This window comes from Stigmatopora nigra, chromosome 9 (assembly GCF_051989575.1).
Source record: "Stigmatopora nigra isolate UIUO_SnigA chromosome 9, RoL_Snig_1.1, whole genome shotgun sequence".
Taxonomy (NCBI): domain Eukaryota; kingdom Metazoa; phylum Chordata; class Actinopteri; order Syngnathiformes; family Syngnathidae; genus Stigmatopora; species Stigmatopora nigra.
This window is the reverse complement of record NC_135516.1, coordinates 9811492-9831980: the sequence shown is the minus strand read 5'-3', so window position 1 is coordinate 9831980 and position 20489 is coordinate 9811492. Positions and strand designations below refer to the sequence as shown.

At 38.3% G+C, this 20489-nt stretch overlaps 1 protein-coding gene across 1 annotated transcript in view; it reads right to left on the bottom strand.

The window, feature by feature from the left end:
- LOC144201309 (receptor-type tyrosine-protein phosphatase S-like) overlaps positions 1 to 20489 on the bottom strand; it is a 75380-nt gene that overhangs the window by 32991 nt on the left and 21900 nt on the right. The window contains exons 5-8 of the mRNA XM_077723823.1: positions 19752 to 19893; positions 10366 to 10554; positions 2202 to 2312; positions 1086 to 1097 (exon numbers count right to left, since the gene is read on the bottom strand). Of these exons, the coding sequence (XP_077579949.1) occupies positions 1086 to 1097; positions 2202 to 2312; positions 10366 to 10554; positions 19752 to 19893 (454 nt within the window). The remainder of the gene's footprint in view (positions 1 to 1085; positions 1098 to 2201; positions 2313 to 10365; positions 10555 to 19751; positions 19894 to 20489) is intronic.

Here is a 20489-nt window from a genome sequence, read left to right as displayed (position 1 = left end):
CATGATGACAGGATGATTGACTAATAATAACATGCAATGAAAGGCAATTAGAATTTCAAAAGTGTGCATAAAACAGTGAATATTCAACAATAATAAACTCATCTGCCATCATGACAATAAGCATCCAATCCATTTGAATTCAGATCAATTCAAATGTGATATTTTTCACTTTCAAATTCACATTAAGTCTAAAGTTTTGAATTTTATTTTTACGGTTATTTAAACCGGTGAACTGCTTCAAGTTTTAGCTACCGGAATCCACCGGACGATCCAAATATACGAATATGGAGGTGTAGTAGCATCGTCAGTTGATGACCCATCACTCTAAAATCCCTGCCATTTAATGATCTCATTTCCCTTATTAAGAGCACTAAAGACGTCGGCGCAAAAGTGAGGGTCACTGCGAGTAGATGGATTTGAAAATGATCCCTCTTTTTCTATTCTTAGGGCCTAAGAAAGCGAGAGGAGAATCCACAAAAGCGACACGTGATCGGTCGGGAGTGGGAGGTTGCCGAGGGATGCAACAAGTGCAAGATCGGAGCAAATGCAATTACTGGGTGATGCAATGATGCAAAAGAGCAGAAGGGGGAGGAGGGGGGGGGGGGGTGGCAGGAGGGGGAGAAGGGAGGGACAAAACCAGACGAGACAAGTTGAGAACGAACACAGCAAGGGTGTGGCGACAAAGTGCGTCATGCTCCCGTCGTGCTCCTTTCTCTTTCTTTCTTCTCTCCCATGCAAATATCACTTCTTCTGAAAAATTACAATTCTTGGGTCTCCACGACAACAAGGGCCATAGCATGCAAAAACAGTGATGGGGTGTAAGGGTAGGGGGGTTTGAAGGCAATGCCAAGGGGGTCTGCACACAAGGCCTCACCAAGCAGTCAATGCATCGGGTTGCTTAGGCTGTCGTAGACAGAGGAACGGATTTGGGGAAATTAACTGAATCGGGGAGCCGCTTTTCTAGTTTAGAGTGCTGCGGTGGTCTTTGAGGATTTTTCTTTCTTTCTTTATTGTTTCTCTCTGTTTCAATAAGGGAAGCTTTCTGAAACAAAGGAGTAACAAAAGAAAAGAGAGAGCACACCAACCTTCTCGAAGCTCTGAGGGATGGAAGGGGGGTTGATGCGGAACACAATGACGTGAGGAGAGAGAACCAGGAAACACAGAGAGAATAAAAATGGCCAGCGCAAAGCCACACGCGCGCACCCACGCACCCGCACAGAATCACACTTAGACATTTCAGAGGCTACGATCATTACCACTGGGAACAATGGTGCCAAAAATTGGGAAATTTCAGGGGAATATCAACATATCAAATGGATTCAATTTGATTTCTTGGGCTCATAATGGTTAAATTAAGGGGTGGGCAAAGTTTTGTGCATAGGGAATAGGTATATCCAAAAGTTGGGAATGGGTCATTTTTTATTTTGTACTAAATAATGGATCTAAAAACAAACCTGCTCGGCAAAAAAACACTTTTTTTTACTTTATTCTAGTTTGGATGAACAATGTTTGAATTATTATTCTTTAATGTAAAAGAAAAATTAAGTACTAGTATTTTTTTTATCATTATTATATTTATTTAATTATTTGTTTAAAAAAATAATTGTATTCACATTATATGTAAAAGTGATTTATTTTTGAATTTTGTGCAAGAGTGCAATGATTTCTTTTTTTAATTAAACTCACCAATTAGAGTATTTTAACCATTTTAACCAAAACCACTATCCAAGTACAAATGAAGTAAAATTAACATTACCGTATTTTCACGACTAAAGGGCGCAATTAAAAGTCTTAAATTTTCTCCAAAGCCGAAGGGGGGCCTTATAATCCAGTGAGCCTTATACATGGACCGATATTAAAATTGTTATTTTATTGCTATTTTAGTACCCGGGCCGTAATTTGCCCACCCCAGATCACATAGCCTCAGATACAGAAAGCATTTTAATAGACAGTGACATCTCCATGCAGTTAAACCGTGGTGCTTTGGTCACCACGGTTTAAAATAGAGAATAGCAAACAATATCTACACGTATACTGCAGACAATGGGTTGGTTAGTAGTACTTGTTGAAAGAGCACAGTCATGGAAAAAGACGCCTTTGGTTTACAATGCAACGGCACCCGGAGTGCTGATATCACCCTATTTTGTGTTCTGTATGTGTTGTGTGTTTTTGTCGCATGTTGTTGTGTTTTCAGGCCTTACCTCGCACGTAGAGGTTGGCTGGCGAGGAGTAGCGTACGCCTTGAGAATTGGTGGCCACGCACTCGTACTTTCCTTGATCCGTTTCCTCGCTGTTCTCGATCTGTAGAGCTCCTGCATAGGAAGAAAGAAGAAAAAGAATGACGTTGAGTTGAGTCATTTTTCCAAAACGTTTTTCTGTTGGCATCTGGCTATCTTTTGCCTGGTTTGTTTGTCGTTCTTTTACTTGTTTTTTTTTGTACGTTGTGACCCCGGGGGGATTGATTCTCACTTCTGTTGCTTCAGCTTCTATCAAAGTCTGTTTTGTTTTATCTATTTTTTTTTGTATGGGACCAGGGGATTGGAGTACAATAAAATATATGGCAACGGTGTTGTTCTTATTTTGTTTTGGATTGTGAGGGGAAATTTTTGATGTAAGCGCTGCAGGGCGGGAGTGACCTCAATTTAACTCACGAGTGAATATTTATAGAAAAAAAAGATGTAAATAGCATTGGAATAGCACTGGAAGATGAAGTTTCTTGTCAAATTAAATATAAAATAAATGGTAGCAAAATCTGCTCATTTGATTTACTGTTAAATTGTATAAATTCCAAATTGTTTTATTCATGAGACCTTGTTTGTTATGACGCTATATACAAATATAGTAAGAAAATGATTAGTATATACAGTCCTGGTGTTCATATTGCCAAAGAAACTACATAATGATGTATTTTTGCCATGTTTTGAAAGAATTATACTATTCAAGGCCCCTTTTGTATAAACTATAACTCAAATGTGACTATATACAAATGCAAGGATGTTTGAGATAAAAAAAAGAAGACTTTGTGTAAACATAAAACAGCCTCTAATACTTTTCTTTTTTTCTTTTAACAGTTTACTGGTAGGCAGTACCCCTGAGCAAGAACCCAATGATACTCTTCAACTCATCCCTTTTTATTTCCTCAATCGTCTTCCTAATTTCCTTCCCTAAACTAAAATTATGGCCAACATTTGTCAGGTGTTCTTTTCTTCATCTGGTTTCAAAGTCTTCTATTCTTACCGCTATTTTATTCCCACTATTGCTAACGGGCCTTTTGAAATACTTGCAGTGATTTTTTTTTTTTTAGCGGCGTTCTGTGGCACATTCATCTTTTTTGAAACTGACTTTGACAAGAACCCTGAGGAGGAAGTACAAAACCGGGGTTTACACTGCGGTGCACTGCACTGAGCAAAGACAAAAAAAAAGCATAACAATTTGCAACATACACACACACAACAAACATGCTCAGGGTAGAACAAAAGAAACCCCCAAAGTCTCACACACACAATATTTTATAGACACATTAAAGCCCTCAGGCTGGCTAAATATATCTGCGCTTTGTAGGAAAATATATAGAAGACGTTATAGTGTACAAGCTGCACTAAAGGATAAACATGGCTTCGTAGAGTGACGGATCAATGGAACGATACATACTATGTGTGTGTGTAAGTGCGAGTGCTTGCGTGTATATATGTGTGTGTATATATGTATATGTATATGTATATATATATATGTATATATATATGTATATGTATATGTATATGTATATGTATATGTATATGTATATGTATATGTATATGTATATGTATATGTATATGTATATGTATATGTATATGTATATGTATATGTATATATATATATATATATATATATATATATATATATATATATATATATATATATATATATATATATATATATATATATATATATATATATATATATATATATATATATATATATATATATATATATATATATATATATATATATATATATATATATATATATATATATATATATATATATATATATATATATATATATATATATATATATACACATATACATATATATACATATATATCTATATATACATATATATACATATATATACATATATATCTATATATACATATATATACATACCTATATATATATACATATATATACATACCTATATATATATATACATATATATACATACCTATATATATATATACATATATATACATACCTATATATATATACATATATATACATATATATACATACCTATATATATATACATATATATACATACCTATATATACACATATATACCTATATATACATATATATACATATATATAATTTGGAAAAGTCACAAAAACCAGGGACAAAAAAAAATACAAATATATATAATTTCTTTTTGTCCCTGGATTTTGTGACTTGTCTAAATTATGCAATGGAAAAAAAGGAAGACAAATTGTAAATGTTTTTGCAATTAAAAATGAAAGCGCCTTTTGAAATAAATGATGATACAAGCATTAAGGTTATGGGCGGAATCCCAAGAAGAACAGCATCAGAATCAGTCAAAGCGTGTCAAAAAGTGGACAGAAAAAGATAGTAATATTATATATGGGAAGCTTTGCGTAGCTTTCCCCAAAATGAATGGTTGCTACTGATGGTGATAGATTCACAGAGTTGTTCATTAATTATGGAGGGGATCTGGTGGAGGTAAATGGTCTTGTTAAAATTTATGATCCCAGTTCAATTAAAGCAAATCAAAAAGGCAGACAAACTCTTCCCAGCACTTTTCCAATTGCTTTTTTTGATGTTCCCATCTTCTAAACACATTCAAAACTACTGTAAAGACATTTGCATTGTTAATATCTTGTTAAAACTTGGTTTTGGTCCTAAAATACCTTACTAGACACCAATGTCCAATTTTGCAGGCGACAATTCCTGTGCAAGCCACACCGAGTTAAAGCAGCTGCGCAATGTTGGTTTAATGAACACTGTTTATCCCGTATTTCCCTTTTAAATTTAATGTAGTGCAAAGCTGCTGTGTAGAGACAATAACTATCATAACAAATTTAATCTAATAGTGCACTCGCTATCATTTTCATTTGCATTCAAGTCACACATGATTTCATTCGGAGGTTCTCAAAGATTTTACAGCAAGGGCCACTATAAGGGGCAACATTAACTCAATGGCTGCTATTGACAGCACTAGATGTGGAATCCATTTTGGTTCGCCCTTCCCGATAAAAATAGATTAAATAGCAATACTATGGGGAAGACAGTATTTTCGTGAGTCACGGTTTTTGTATTAGCACTGAGATTTTGAAGGGAAAATCATAATACTTTTAAGTTTTGAGGTAAATTGTGTAAAACATTGAATGTTGGAGTTGAACACAACTAAACCATCATAGGAAAAAAAGGTTGTTAGAACATTAAATTACGTCAATATATTACGTACCACTAGATGGAACCCACTTGTGGTAGTCAAACTACTTTTTAGGAAATCACTTGAGATAAAGTGCGTATTTAAACATGCGCCATTGCCTCGGAAAAACACATTTTTAATACTGTGTTCTCTGTTTTTGGCTCCACGATAAGAGATGAGCTAAATGTATCATGTACATGAGTGAACCTGAGTATAATGACGATAAAAATACTCAATTCAATTAAAAAAACATGCTGACAGTTTTGAGGTACATAAACAAAATATTAGCAGTAAACCAGATGAAAGTGAGAAATGGGATAACCTACAAGTAGAGAAAGTAAGCTGCGAACTGAGCCAGACTGCGATAAGATCTACATCAACCTAGTTGCAGTAAAAATTGAAGGTGGTGGTGTATCATGACTGCCAGGCTGTAGCGATACTGCCTAAACTGATAGCTCCACCGGTTGAAATGGAGCACTCAGGTTAGATGCGTTCTTCTCCGGATGGAGCTTCAAATCTTGGAATTAATTGCTTTTTTTATATCCCTCTCTGAACTGCTACATTTTACCTGGAGATGAAGCTTTAAAGTAGTTTAAAACTCCACAAAAAGTACTGTCTATGAATAGCAAGTACAAAAACTGTGTCAAGTATAATAGATAAAACAAGCAAAAACAAATAAAGAATAAGACATTAAAATGGGTTGAGTCTCACGCAGGGTTAAAAACAAGGGAATACGAAGGAATTTTTCAAATGATAGGCGACCTATCCATTTTAACTGGTAGGAAATATTTATCCATTCACTGCCAACCGTTGCATTACAAATAGATAAAATGTCGAACGCTGTCAATTAAATGCCTAACTGTAAGATTAATTGTGAATCCCGTAAAATGAATTAAAGATGAATCACATTCTGTATAGTAATTAATTCAAAAGTCATATTAATAAAATATGACTTTATATTAACTGAGGCAATGAGTTAATACACTGGATTGGACGTCTACTACTAATAACAGTCCATAACTTAAACTTAAACTCATTTAAATTCAGTCATTTGAACATAAATGTATGATACAAATTCTAGTAGAATTGTGTAAATTTCCAAAATGAAGTATAAAAAGATAATTGTCTTTCACCTTACACAGGATCACATAAAGTCTAATTTTTTTTTGCCATTTTTCTACAACCTTTGACCACACTCCAATTCTGAGGTAAGGCAGGGCTATCCATTACACAGCAGTCAACCTCCGGGGCCATATTGCAGGCCATCTGCTAGGCTAGGCTGTGGCATGTCCTCGTCCGTTAAGTACTATGGTAAATTTGAAGACTCTCAGTCTCGCAAGTCATATGTATATTGACCTACAGATTGTCATGCTTGTATAAAATGAATAAAAAAATAAAAATAAAACAAGAGCGAGAGATGGATCCCTTAATAGAAATTGGCCCAGAAATGCTGCCCCGCATTAATAACCTAATTTGGAGGATATGTCTAAGGGATTTTTTTGTTCATGTAATTCCAACAGTTTATTCTCTTCATGCTATTGTCTGGACTTCCAGCACATGCATGCCAGACAGTTTGCTTAATTCGATTTCAACCTCTCTGTGGTGCCATTTCAATCTAATTTGCTTCCAGAAGTAGTAGCGCTGGTCTTTTTTAACTTTAAGCGGATTAGAAATGGGACTGCTTCTAACCAATTAGATCACAAATGTATGTTTTTTGTCATATTAGATAAATATTGAATCTGCTGCAAATCATACAACAGCCACACAAAGAAAGAAAAGCCTATGAGAATAAAATACTAATATAACGACATTCATTTCGTAATATAATAACTCATTATGAGATGAATTGTGTAACGTTACGTAAAATTCTGGTGAAAAAAAGATTTACATTGTATTACTAATTTACAGTCATTATTAAAAGAAAAAAAGTCATTATAACAAGCATATTTTTAAAATATGTATGTAGGCAGTAGAAACAATGTAGCTAAATTAGCTCTGATGTACTTTACGTCATGTAAAAATGAACAATATTGAGAGCCTTTTGTGAAATTTGTACTTTACAATGTTTTTTTATGGATAAGGAAACTTTTGGCGTCTCATCTATATTCAATTATAATCCATACCTTCATTTATACTAATAGTTTTTCATACCTTCCAGCCAAGGTAAGATAACTTACATGGCTGAGCTGCACTCAATCCATACTTATTATGTGAAAGTAACGATTGACTTCAATCTTGCAACTTTTTCAATTTCCCAACTTTTTCTAGCATTACGACATTAAACTTGTGATACGAGGTAAAAGCATGTCAAATAACCATTCTGACCTTATATTGTTATGACTTTCTTTTCATAATTTTACAACATACATATTATCACTTTAATATGACTGTCCTATTTTCTTTTTGTTTGTTTCTTCCTTCTTGTGGCCCTAATCTTTTTTGTTGTTGTTGTTGTCAAATCTCGAGGTTTCCTATAATTGTAACGTTATAGCAACGGTATCAAGAGATGGATTAAGTAGGTTAATTCTTTACAGAGAATTCCCAGGTACTAAATAACAGAGTGCCGTAGGTATGTTCCTACAAATAGATCCTAGTCTAGGACATTAAGGGTATGCCCTCCAGAAAACAACAACATTCTTCAAAGCCAGTGTTTAGGTACCCTAGACACTTGACTTTTCCAACTAGGGAATTTTTTCTGTCCTGAAAAGGGCACAATGGTGTTCAATAATTAGCCCGACAGAATACATTAGCGAACTTTGTGCTTTGAGGGACAGAAATTGATGAAGGCCCTATTTCTGGAAGTCTGGAATCTTTTCTAAAATAAGGTACGGTTATTTCCAAAATCGTTTTTTCATCTTCACTCATACGAGCCACGGAAATACTTGCGATTGTGGGTAAAGCGAAAAGAAGAAGAGAGAATAGAAGACAACATTTTGTTCTCTGAACACGCCCCTGGCTGCCATCCAATGACATTCGCCTCCAACATAAGAGGGAGAACTCGGAAAGGTGCCCCCCATTGAAGTGATCTTAAAGGAACGTCAGGCAGCACGACGTGGCACCGCTATTTTGCGCCTGGCTCAGGTCTAATTGATTTCCTCCAAGGCATCTCAGTGCAGCCAGCATTTCATTATACAGTGCATTTTGTTGCTTGGCTCTGTGGCGCTTTTGTTGAGTTGAAATCCCATTAAAGCTCGCACTGAAACTAACAGTGTCATTTGTCTTGATATTCTTTCATCGGGGCCATACTTGGCCTAACGTGCAACACTGGTGGAAAAAAAATGTCAGGTCGGAGTAACTCCCAACAAATGGATGGAATAAATACCAGAAAATAGGAAATGAGTTATACTACAGTCGTAGATCATGTTGGGATTTTTCTTGTTTGTTTGGGGTTGTTCAGATGGTCAGTAAAGGACTACAATGAGAGGATGAATGTTCATACGTAAATTTGTCAGTCAAATTTAAATTGCACTAAAATTAGTGTTGATTATTGATATTGCTGCCGTTCTATTTCCGTGCGGTGCTCACCATACTGGAGGATTGGATAACTCCCCTATAAAAAACACGCGAATACTCGGCATGCAGATACAGTACTGAGATTGTCCGCCACTTGACTTGCCCTGAAACAACAACATGGATTCGGGTCAAGGATTTGACGGCCCACCAGGGCAAAAAAAAAATGTTAGGGAGGTTTTTGAAAGCGTAGTGGTACAAATGAAGATTGCAGTTGAAAGGTTGACAAGGGGCAGAAGCCATCAACGGAGTATGTCGGCCGACAAGCGCGAAAACGTAGCGGCGTTGAGCTACAGCAAAATGATTTTGCCTCACCATCACTTTCATTACCCCCGAGGACAGCTGAGGGAAAAATAGCTGAGGAATGCTTGTCTGCGTATTCTAGGAGAGACTGTCTGGTCTCCGTAGAGGAACACAAACAAAGCTGAGCAAACCATCTTAAGTGCAAAATGTTCTTCCGTCGAGCCACCTGTCAATACGCATGTGCTTTTTTTCCCCCTCAATCTGACTTGATTTCATTATGAGTAATTAGCTAACAAATGCATCGTTTTTATATCAAATCCATCTGACTCCGAGTTGGCCGGTTTTGAGCGGATTTATGATTAATCTAGCAAGTTTGTGCGGCATGAGTTGGTTTGTAGCACGTCCGAGTTCAGCAGTTACTATACAGAAATATGAGGCTGAGGTTGGAGACTTATTAAAGTAAATGTGTCAAAGTGGCGGCCCGGGGGCCAAATTTGGCCCGCTGCATCATTTTGTGTGGCCCGGGAAAGTAAATCATGAGTGGCGACTTTCTGTTTTAGGATCAAACTAAAATGAAGAGTACAGATGTATAATAAATTTCCAGATTTTGCCCCTTTTAAATTAATAATTGTAATTTTTCCAATCCATTTTCATGTTTTTAGTTCAAAAATCATTTTGTAAAATCTAAAAATATAAATAAGAAATAAATAATAAAAAGAATAATAAAAGAAAGAATAATAAAAAAGCTAAAATAAACATTGTTTTAGATTTATAAAAAAATGAATATTCAGGGCTTTTAATCCAGTTCTTTTAATTCATTCATAAAAACAAATCTAAATATTATATCTAAAATGTACCAACATTAGTCTGACAGCCTTGTATTAAAGTAAAAGGGGAGGTCCTGAATGTTGATTAAAAACGACAATTTTCCCCTTGGCTGGTGAATTAAGCAAATTCATAAAATTGGCTTTAAAAAGGTTGTAAATCCATCCCCACAGCGTCAGAGAGAAGCATGTAATCTCTTGATCGTAATCACAAATAAAGCATGATAATCGTCAAATTTAGAGCAATGGGGATTCTTTTTTGTTTTTTTATGTGAGACAGCAATGTTAAGCTTCGGATGCGGCTTTATTGGCTTTTTTGTAAAACTGAAGACACGTGGAAACAAAGGGAACATTTCTTACCTGATCGGAGCTGTTTGATGCGACCTTGGCTGGTGCTGGGTTCAACGGGAAGGAAGTCCTTAAACCAGGAGATCTCTGGATCTGGGATTCCGCTGGCGGCGCACAGCATGGTGGCTGTCCTTGTGCGCTCTACCACTTTCAGCTGAGGACCCATATCGATACTGGGAAAGCCGAATGGCAACAGGTCCTCTGGAAAGGGAGGTGGAAAAAAATATTGAATACAACAACAAGAAAAGGATGAGGTGAAAGAACATGAGTAGAATTTAAGTGAAAAAAAGTGTACACTGACAGTCAAAGTATTTGAAGTATTATATATACCTTTCTGAGGAAAAAAACATTAGCTTGAGACTGGCAAAATGTTTACTAGTAAAAAAAAAATGAAGCAATAGCATTGTCATAACTGGCACAATATTGTAAGTTTTATATACAATACTTTTTTTACGTAATGCTTTTTGAACACTATTTTTGCACATTAAATATAATAAAAAATATTAACCCAATAAATGATTTAAACTGCAAACTAACCCATTCCCAATAATTTAATATAAAGAACCATTTCCTTAATATGGCATGTTCTGTACTGCTTAGCCCAACAGGGGCTTTCAAGGGGTGCTGGAGCTTATCACAGCTAACCATGACCAGCCAGCTAGGAACAGCCAATCCTTAAAATGACCACGGACTTAAAATAAAAGTGTGCTCAATAATACTTTTGAATTTATTACAAGATTGTGTGTATGACTTTACAATTCCTCATCATGGCTAATCAGCTATCCCTATTCAAAACATATTTCCATCACCTTATAAAATGAAAACTGCCGACTACGACATTTGAATTCCATATTGGATTACATATGACAATGCAATTAATCGCAGTTACACCCATATAAAATGTGTCCTAATATCTAAATATCTGCCAAATCTATCCATCTTTCAGTCTAAAATGTGAGTCCATCCAAGCCCGCTAGAATCGTCGCTGTCCTCCCTCAAAGACGAAATCTAAGCCATGGACACAAACGTGGCAATGTGAGAGCCACTGTTCCCAGCCTTTCACATCTGCAGCGTCCTGAAAGAGGCGATACCAGCCAAGACAGCGGGCCCACTATATCCGTCCTCATTAAAGGCGCAGGTTTTTTTTTTCCTCCTTCTCCCTCTCAGCTAGCTACTCATTAGGTTGGGTTTAGTAGGCGGGCAGACATGCAGCAAGGTTTGCCGTGTTTTAGACGAGCCGTCACTGCGGGAGGATAAACATACCGCCCAATGGGGCGAGAGAGTCACCGAAAAAGACGTACACACTCCACGCAATCTACTCCCTGCCGACGGAAAACAAGCGTACAGTGAGGGTGGCATTGAACCGCCTGTGCCTGTAATGACTCCCATCTAATAACTATGCAGAGACCCGCTCGGTAACGGCGCTAGCAATTAGATGTCGGGATCAAAAGGAGGGGCAGGGCAAAGGGGGTAATAAGGAGTTGTTAGCAGTAATTGTTTAAATGCAGCCACTATTAAAAAGGCCATTTCGGGAAGAGTGTCCGTGCTTCTGGGTGTCTGATTATGTTGGGAGGCCGCCGACAAGGTTGTGAGGGTTGTGAAAGTTTGCCGTGTGTCTGGGGAAATGGATGCGCCTTCATCCAAAAAGAGCCTCGGGGTGTGTTCTAGTTCGTCGTAAAGGTGTTTGATGGAGTCCTCCGCCAAGCATGCCATTATGGACTTTGCTTGTGGGACTGAGGGGAAGTCGTGCTGAAATGAAAAAGGGAATTCCCCAAACGCAAAGTTGGGAGCATTGAATAGTGTGAACAAGACAAGATGGGAAGATTCAGGGGGAATTTTAGGGAGGTACTTTAGGATTTTGATTTATTCTCTCAACAGGCGGAACTCAATGAAATGTAAAGAAATGCCTTTCAACAACAAGTGTCATAAAGCATACTTGTATTCAAATTAATCAGAGATCGAAATAGACTGAATGCCTATCACCAATGACAACAATGGACCCAATGCTAAGTGATATTTATCAAATATATGAGAACAGCCTACTGTAATCGATTGTGACCAACTATCCCAAATAAAATAATGGTACAGCTCCATCTCAATTCTACTACACAACTTTCTAAATGTTAAACCAACGATTAAAAAGTATAAAAGGCTCATGGCTAGAACTGCCCCGGAAAAAAAATTCCCATTGGCCCAAGTTTAACGATCCGAAGGCGTGGAATGTAGCGCATCCTAAACACTATCCATTCTTGTCATTTCTGGAATCTAATACAAGCAACCCCAAAAAAAAGCATTGGCCTCCAATTCCACATAGATAAGACTCGGCAAACGGTTTCTCAAGTAAATAGGATTAAGCATCTCGATGTCAGCAATCCAGATGGTCAGACACGTAATCAAGCATCCATCAGCCTCCACCGCTTCCTCTTCTCTTTGCACTTTTAACCACTATCTCTCTCTCTCTGGCACAACCACTCTGACACCTCCCCCATACCTGCGCCTATAATTACATATTCCACTTTCCCACAGTCGAAAAGCAATTACCAACGGCAATTTCCTGTGCTGATAAATCAAGCTTCTTGGACGCAAGGACAACAACGCAAGCTGTCCCCAATGCTGTAAGCATTGGATTCCATCCGAGAAAATGACCACGTCAGAGGTCTGCTTGTTTTTCCAGTCCCATTGGTTGGTCAGGGCCTAACGGCACCCCCGCTACCTAAACACATGACAAACGTACGCCATCTGTTTCCTTTGCTGCGGGGAAGAAAGCTAAAATGCTGATAGAATCAATCTCTCTCTATTTTAAATTCATCTGCTTTCAGGAGGCAGCGTCCGACAAGAACATCAAACAACCGCGGCTGAGCGTGGAAGGGGAAGAAGGACACGGAAAAAAGGCAACAGTAATGAATCTCAGGTTATGCAATCCTGTTTACAGGTACTTGAAAATGTGATTACAGGACATTTTATAAGTCAGGAGTACCCTCTAAGATGGAAAACCTTCACTGGTGATACCCAACAAGCCTTGAAAATGGTATTTTTTTAAATAGCAAATAGCTTTGGAGGAGTTCCAAAGCTAGAAAAGTCTTTGAAGAGTGGCACTAAAACAAAAAATAATCATTAGAAAAAGTCATTACCATGGGTTGCCATTATACAATGACAACACAACCTTTTGAAACTATGATATCAAATAACAAAATCAGTAACAACCCAAGATGAAAAATTACAAAATTAGTATAATCGTTATTTATAATGACCAAAAATAAAATCCACCTGCCCTATAGAAGTATTTTTAACATTACCTCAAAACATTCACTTCATTAAGGGCTAAAAGGTATTAAATGTCAGGTTAAGAATAGCTGCCCCTGTTCCAGAAAGGGTTAATTTCATATTTTCAACCAATGTTGAGCCTATTGGTTGCACAATCCTTTCAAATAAATCCTTTCTCTGACAAAACATCCTCCCTCCCCTCCCACCAGGTTTTCGACGAGTCATGGTCTCCGAAATAAAGCAGACACGCACAGACTCTGGTGAATTATATCAGGAATGAATGGCCTATAAAAAGATAGAAATGAGGACCCCTCTCCTAGGTATCCCACGTTGGATCAATACTAATGATCCAAAAGGGGGGGTAGGCTGGACAAAAAGAAGAAGTGGGATATCGATAGGCAGATCAGGATGCTCCCTTAAGGCAAAGAATACGCTATGCCTTACATCTGCTCCCCTTTGCCCTCCCTCAACCTCAGCCTTCCCCCGAGAGGACTCAAAGGGTCTTTTATCATCTGCGGTCTAGGACTCGCATGGACTCTCTGGATGTTAATTATCGCACATCATGGCAGAGGGTCATGGTGGATACATTTTGTTATTCCAATTTGGTATTTATCAATGCAGTGGCAACCCAAATTTAACATATTCCCGAAATAAATATGTTTTGTTTTTTTACCAGTGATGGCAAAAAATGGGTATGTTGACTTTATAATGGGAACTTTTACTAATAGTCCAGTACTGGCTGTTTGTTTTTTTTAATTGACGCTAAATTGAAAATATATTATAATATAAAATTAAAAAAATGAATGCACTGTTCAATTTACTATTTCACAAATTGCTTGATCATAAAAAAATCGAATGATGCAAAAATCGAATGATCACTCGCTGCCGATTTCCCAGACAATTGGATTGGACATCTATTGCCATTAATACTTGTATGGGCACAAGACGGGGGACATCCTGAATTGGACACATTTTTAGGGACAATTTAGAGTGTTCAACAAACTTACCATATATGTTTTTGGGATGTGCAAGGAAAGCAGAGTTAGCATAATGCTAAACTAAAATTAAAAAACAAAGCTGTTTTGGTCAGAGAGGAAAAAAACATAACTTGTACTTTGACTATTAGTTGCAAGCCCAGCCCAACTATATAAAAAAAAAAGTACAACTTATAGTCCGGAAAATAGGTATCAACAGTTTTAAGCCTGTAATGCAGCAGATTTCAATTTTGCCACAAAATCTGGAGCATTTATGAAAGAATGTGTTCCAAGACAAACATTTGAAAGTCATATTTGTGTGGAGATCCAGCGCGTGTCACACAGAGAGCGCGAGCACGACAGCCCAGTTGACTGCTGAGGAAAAAAAGAGGGATGTGGGAGCTACAGGTATTGAGCCAGCCTCCTGAGTGAGTCAGCGACTGCTTGAAATAGATACTGCAGGCATGGCCTTGATCACGCTTTTCAGCAAATGAATCATTTATCAGACGCAAACACTGCAGTGAAAAAAGTCCAGCTTATTTTTCATCTTCTGCTTAAATTGATAAGACGCCATATGGAAAAATGAACAGTGCAGTTATAAACACAGAGTGCGTCCACCATGTTTTTTAGGAACATTGGCACCGAGTGGCTGGCATTGTTCCCCGTAGCTTTGTCTATGTGCGCATCATGGGGTTGAACGCCTCGTACATTTTGGCCCGCTCGTGTTTACAGAAGGACATCCAGGGCCGGCTGCCCAAAAAAAAAAAAAAAAAGCGACAAAGGCAACCACATTTGTGCAAATAGACGATTCGTTCTTGCACACACACACTCGAACTGGTAGCGGACACACACACACACACACACACACAAACACAAAGTCAAGGACCCAATGCAAATGATGCAAACAAACAAACAACCATTCCAGTTATTTTTCAGTGTTGCGCCTCTTTTTGTTGGCACGTTAACGACACAAGCGCCAAGAGAAACAAATTGTTGTCCTGGGTGAGAAAAACGTTGCCTACTCATTTGGAGAAGGAAAGGCCACACGCATGAAAGAAGCCTTACGGGCTTTTCAATGGGGAGTTTCGAGGGGGGGGGGGAGCCGATCTCAGAGTGTCTGATTCAGGAATAATCTGCAGTCCTCAAGAGGCTCTAATGCTTTGACTCCTATAGACTGCAGGAGGACTGGAGGAACACTTTAAATGCTAATGGTCTTTTATGAGAATAGATCACCGCACAATACAATGAAAAATAAAGGCCCGAGAGTCACAATTCTCGCTTGGGCTCAGCTCTGTGATCCGGCAGTGCTAAACACACACTTCAAACATGGCCGTATTACAGGCATCCATGCAAACAAGCGTGGAGAATTGTGGGCCAGGAGAAGAAAAGGGGAGGAGGAAGATACAAAAAATAATAATAAATAAATAAATAAACTAGAAAAGAAACTAGGCACATGTGCATTGAAAGAGCCAGTTTCTTCACTCGAGGAGTGTAATCCTCTTGCAGGACGACTTGATACCCTGCGTTTTTTTTTTTCCTTTTTTTTTTCTTTCCTGCTGCTTGAGCCGCCAGTGCAGCAGACGCCGGAGGGGGGGTGGGATGTGATCTGACTGCCCATCATGCAAAGGGTGTTTATGGTGGCGGCATATCGTCTCTCCTCCATTCTCTTACCTCACCCTTCCATCTTTCCCTTTCTCTTAAAATGGGACCCTAGTATAATCCGGACTATAATGCGCAAACCACCCACATGCACATCAAATAAACACTTAGCATATAGGAGTTAATGCACTGATAAAAGTGTAGTATGAGGATAGATATAAGTGGGCTAGTTCTAGCGGAATGTAAAAGACTAAATGAAATGTTCCCAAAAAATGTTGTCAATCCATAAGAGTGCATTCATTATATACATTTATTTACATATATTTACGTAACATAGACTACAAAACATTATATGTAGGAAACCTTAGAATACTTGACCTTCAAAAAAACGGTTACAAATTGCACATTTCTATCAGATGCGCCAATGGAGAAAATTATGTTTTAAAAGAAAATGCAAGAAAAATAAGCCCCCTTCTTCTTCCAGGCTCATTGTTCATCCAATCCGTTTTGACCGGGACAAAATGAACATATAGAGTTAATATTTTGGTCTGTATATTGCAATAAAATGTCAGAAAACCACCCAGTTAATGCATTGGCAAGGAGTCAGAACACAAACAAGCACACTCCCCACTGCAGTGACGAGAACCTCTCGCCCACCAGAGGTTTTCAAACATGCAGAACTGCAGATATCCACATTTCCTGGAGGCTCAACAAAATAACCGCAATGTGCGTAGAAGTGCTCGCTTTGCAAGGAAGTGCAAGCGGGGGTTTCGAAAGGGAGAGCAATTGGACAGACACCGAGGTCAGGTTGGATAGATGACCGTAAAAAATGAAAATATGAATAAAACAAGATGAGAAGAAATTAGAAACCGACTGCTGTGGGCCTGGCGGTGAAGGAAATATCAAATGAGTTACCATGCGGGTAATGGAAGAGAAAAGGTAAGATCTCAAGAGAAACTGCTATATGTTTGTCCATTAGATATCATATAGGGCAGTAAAGTACTTCCCTAGCTCACCACATACACCACAGAAGTAGCTATTAGTGTCGGTCAACCGTTATACTAAATGGTGACATGGAGCATGTCAGTGTACAAAAATACTTTTTACACAAGTGGAAGGATCTGGACACTAATGGAAAGCATCTTTGTGACATCAGTGGCTGAAGGACTCTTTCTAGCTCCAGTAAATCAGTTTTTTTTTTGGACTTAACTGCACTTAGCGCCATTCTTGTGTGACATGATCTTTTCTGAAGCACTGACATGTTTTAGCCTGTCAGAGTTTAAGGCATTTCAACGATTAGGAAAGCCAGGCTAAGAGAATTGTTGTTGCATCAAGTTGGTGAGAAAAGGTGGACATTAAAGTCCCACCATGGTAAGTTTTTACTCACTAATGTCGGAATCTTGTCAGATTTGAATTATCAAGACTCCATGCCTATTGAAATTGTGCATTTTTTGTAACGGTTGTCCTCTGCATAGTTGAAACTACTGGTGCACAATGCCGTCTAAAGCTGATTGTTTTAGTTCGCATGTCATTGGAAACAACTTTTCTAAGGCAAAACAACAGTTGTCACTTGCTCAAAGAAGCCTTCGGTAAAATGTTTTGATCAAAACAATCCAATACTTACTAGCCAATCCACTTGTACACGCTTAATCCACTCAACTCAGGCCTTGTTCGGACAGATAAAAATAAAGGCTTATAATGTAGGCAGTAACGATGTTGGAACAATTTCCTACACGACACATATTAACCATTGTTTTCCGTACACAAGCCGTGTTAACCATTTCTGAAAAGATTGATGCTTTTAATCTTTGCTGTTTTGAAATACATGATGCTGATCAAAAAGTGGGCTAAACAAAACCCCATGTTTGGTTGATTATCATATCTTGCCCTTTTAAGTGACATGAAGACTAAGCTGTTAAGCCTTAATATTAAAAAACAATGAGGATGAAGGTCACGCTAAGATTCTTCCGCTAATTCAGCTAAACTCCAATTGTCTCCATTTCACTAAACATTGACCCCCAACAACAAACTTTTTTTTCAATCATTGGGATTCCATTTTTTTACCATCCTTCCACTAATTACGTGGAATCAAATCAACAAAGTCAACACGTTTTACCCGCATAAAAGTTTACGCTTAGAAAAACAAGGCCAACGTGAGGACACATGCACGCCAAGAGGCGAACCCCCAGGTGTAGTTCATGTGGTAATGGCTTTTAGATTGGCCCTGTATAGAAACCATGATGGAGCCAGTTAACAGATGGCCAGAGGATGGCATGGCCAGCCTCCCTGTTCCCAAGCCATTCCTCTACCTTCTCCTTTTTCCTCTTTCCCTCCACTCCTCTGTCATCTTCTTCCATGTCTTTTGTTTCACTTGACTCACGCCACCACCCGTTTCTTCACCCTGGAGCAAATGTGCTTCACCTCTCCTCGACCTCCCTCCTCCCTCGCGCCCTTGCTTCCTCAATTTCCGCCGGCAGATACGACTTGTCTGCCAGCCCCCCCGAGTCTAATCCCCTGATTTTTTTTCTCCCTCCGCAGCCGCTCCGGCAACTACCCTTTTTCCTATTTCTTTGTCCTTTGCCGCTGTGCGAGGCAGATGGCCAGCGTTCACAGCTGCAAGTCAAGTTCATAGCGTGTTGGAGCAGCGCATTGGAGAGTATTCGTCCGAGGAGGCTGTGAACCAGTGATTAAGCAGAACTCTGCTGGCCGGGAAAGAGTGAGTGATTGGGGCACAAGGCAGCGTGGCTAGCCTGTGAGGCTGATGCGACTAAAAAAAGAACAGTCCGCCGCAGCCCCGAGTGGGGGTCGAGTTTGGCTCTCCAAGGCGATGGGGGAACGACGGCTGAAGCCAGGTGCCTGCACGTGGAAGAGTGCTTAAACAGAAAGAGCCACGTGTTCCTTTGTCCAGAGGTGGCAAGAGTAGATACTTAAAAAGCGCTAAGAGATGGTATTTGCGTAAAAAATTAAAATAAATGCACTCATGTCATTTACACGCATGTTATATTTTTAAAAATCAATTCAGGCAGTGGTTTTTTTATCATTTCATAGTTATTTCACCCAAAAAATACATCATGGAACGCACGCTTTTATCCATCAGTTCTGGTTGTGACATCACAACCAGAATTGACGATCATGTCCAGTTTTCTAGTGCTGTGCTATCAAGAATAAGAAAACAGAAAGCTTAATGATAGGATCTGAGCAGAATGCAGTTCATTTTGGGTGGGACATCATTTTCTGTTAGATATTTTTTGTGGGCGGGGCCAAGGCAACTGCAGTATTTCATAACAGCCTTAATTCCTCCATTGACAGCAATAAATGCATCAATAAAACAAAAGATGAAAATGAATTGGACATCTATTCGCATCACTAGGTATTTCTTTTCAATATCAATTTCCCTCTTTTACTAATTATCATAATCTAACAATTATATTCAGATATAACAGTAGGAAAACATAGTAGTGAACCTTTTTTTAACAAAGTAGAGAGTACAAAGTACACAGGGCGTATGAATTTTTCCGATGTAGGTTGCAAAAGTGGAAATATTTGCCGTATTTGACTCACCTCTGATAATAGCCAGCTTTGCAGTGACTGACAGCTCTCCCTCGCTGTTACGTGCCACACACTCGTAGACGTTTTCATCTCGAGGAGCTCTGAGAGGTTGAATCCTCAGCACGGCGCCCGTGCCTTCGTCAAACTCGATGGTCTGAATGCCAATGGAAAATGACATTAGTCTTATCGGAGCGGAAACACAAATTCATATTTCAATTTCAAGATGTTCAAGTCGATCCTTGGAACTTGAACATGAGGATGTTTGCCCTTTTTTGCCTTGGACATAAGAAGTCCAACCCAAAATCTTTGAATTTGATTTTAAGAAAAGCTATCAATGAAAATAAAGCTAAACATTTGTTAGTATCTATTTATTTTGCAATTACGACTCTATCTAGCAAACAAAAACATGCTAAAAATGAGTTCCTTCAATTGCAAGGCATTACTTCACCTAACTTTTAACCGTTTTCACTGTTGGAGTTTTTTTTTGTACTACCTATTCAATCAGAAAACTTTCTAAGGATACACTGTATGTAAATTCCTATGGTTACACTTATCAGGAATGTGAAACTCATCCAGTTCATTATTCTTTTACTTGATCCCTCATTAAAATACATACCTGCAGGAAACTGGTGTATTGCCAAGACCATTCTGGGCTCACTGTTAGGAATATAATGATGGACCATGTATTGTATTACAAAAAATAAAGTATTATTTTACAGGCAAGCATGCATTTGTAAAAAGAATGGGAGA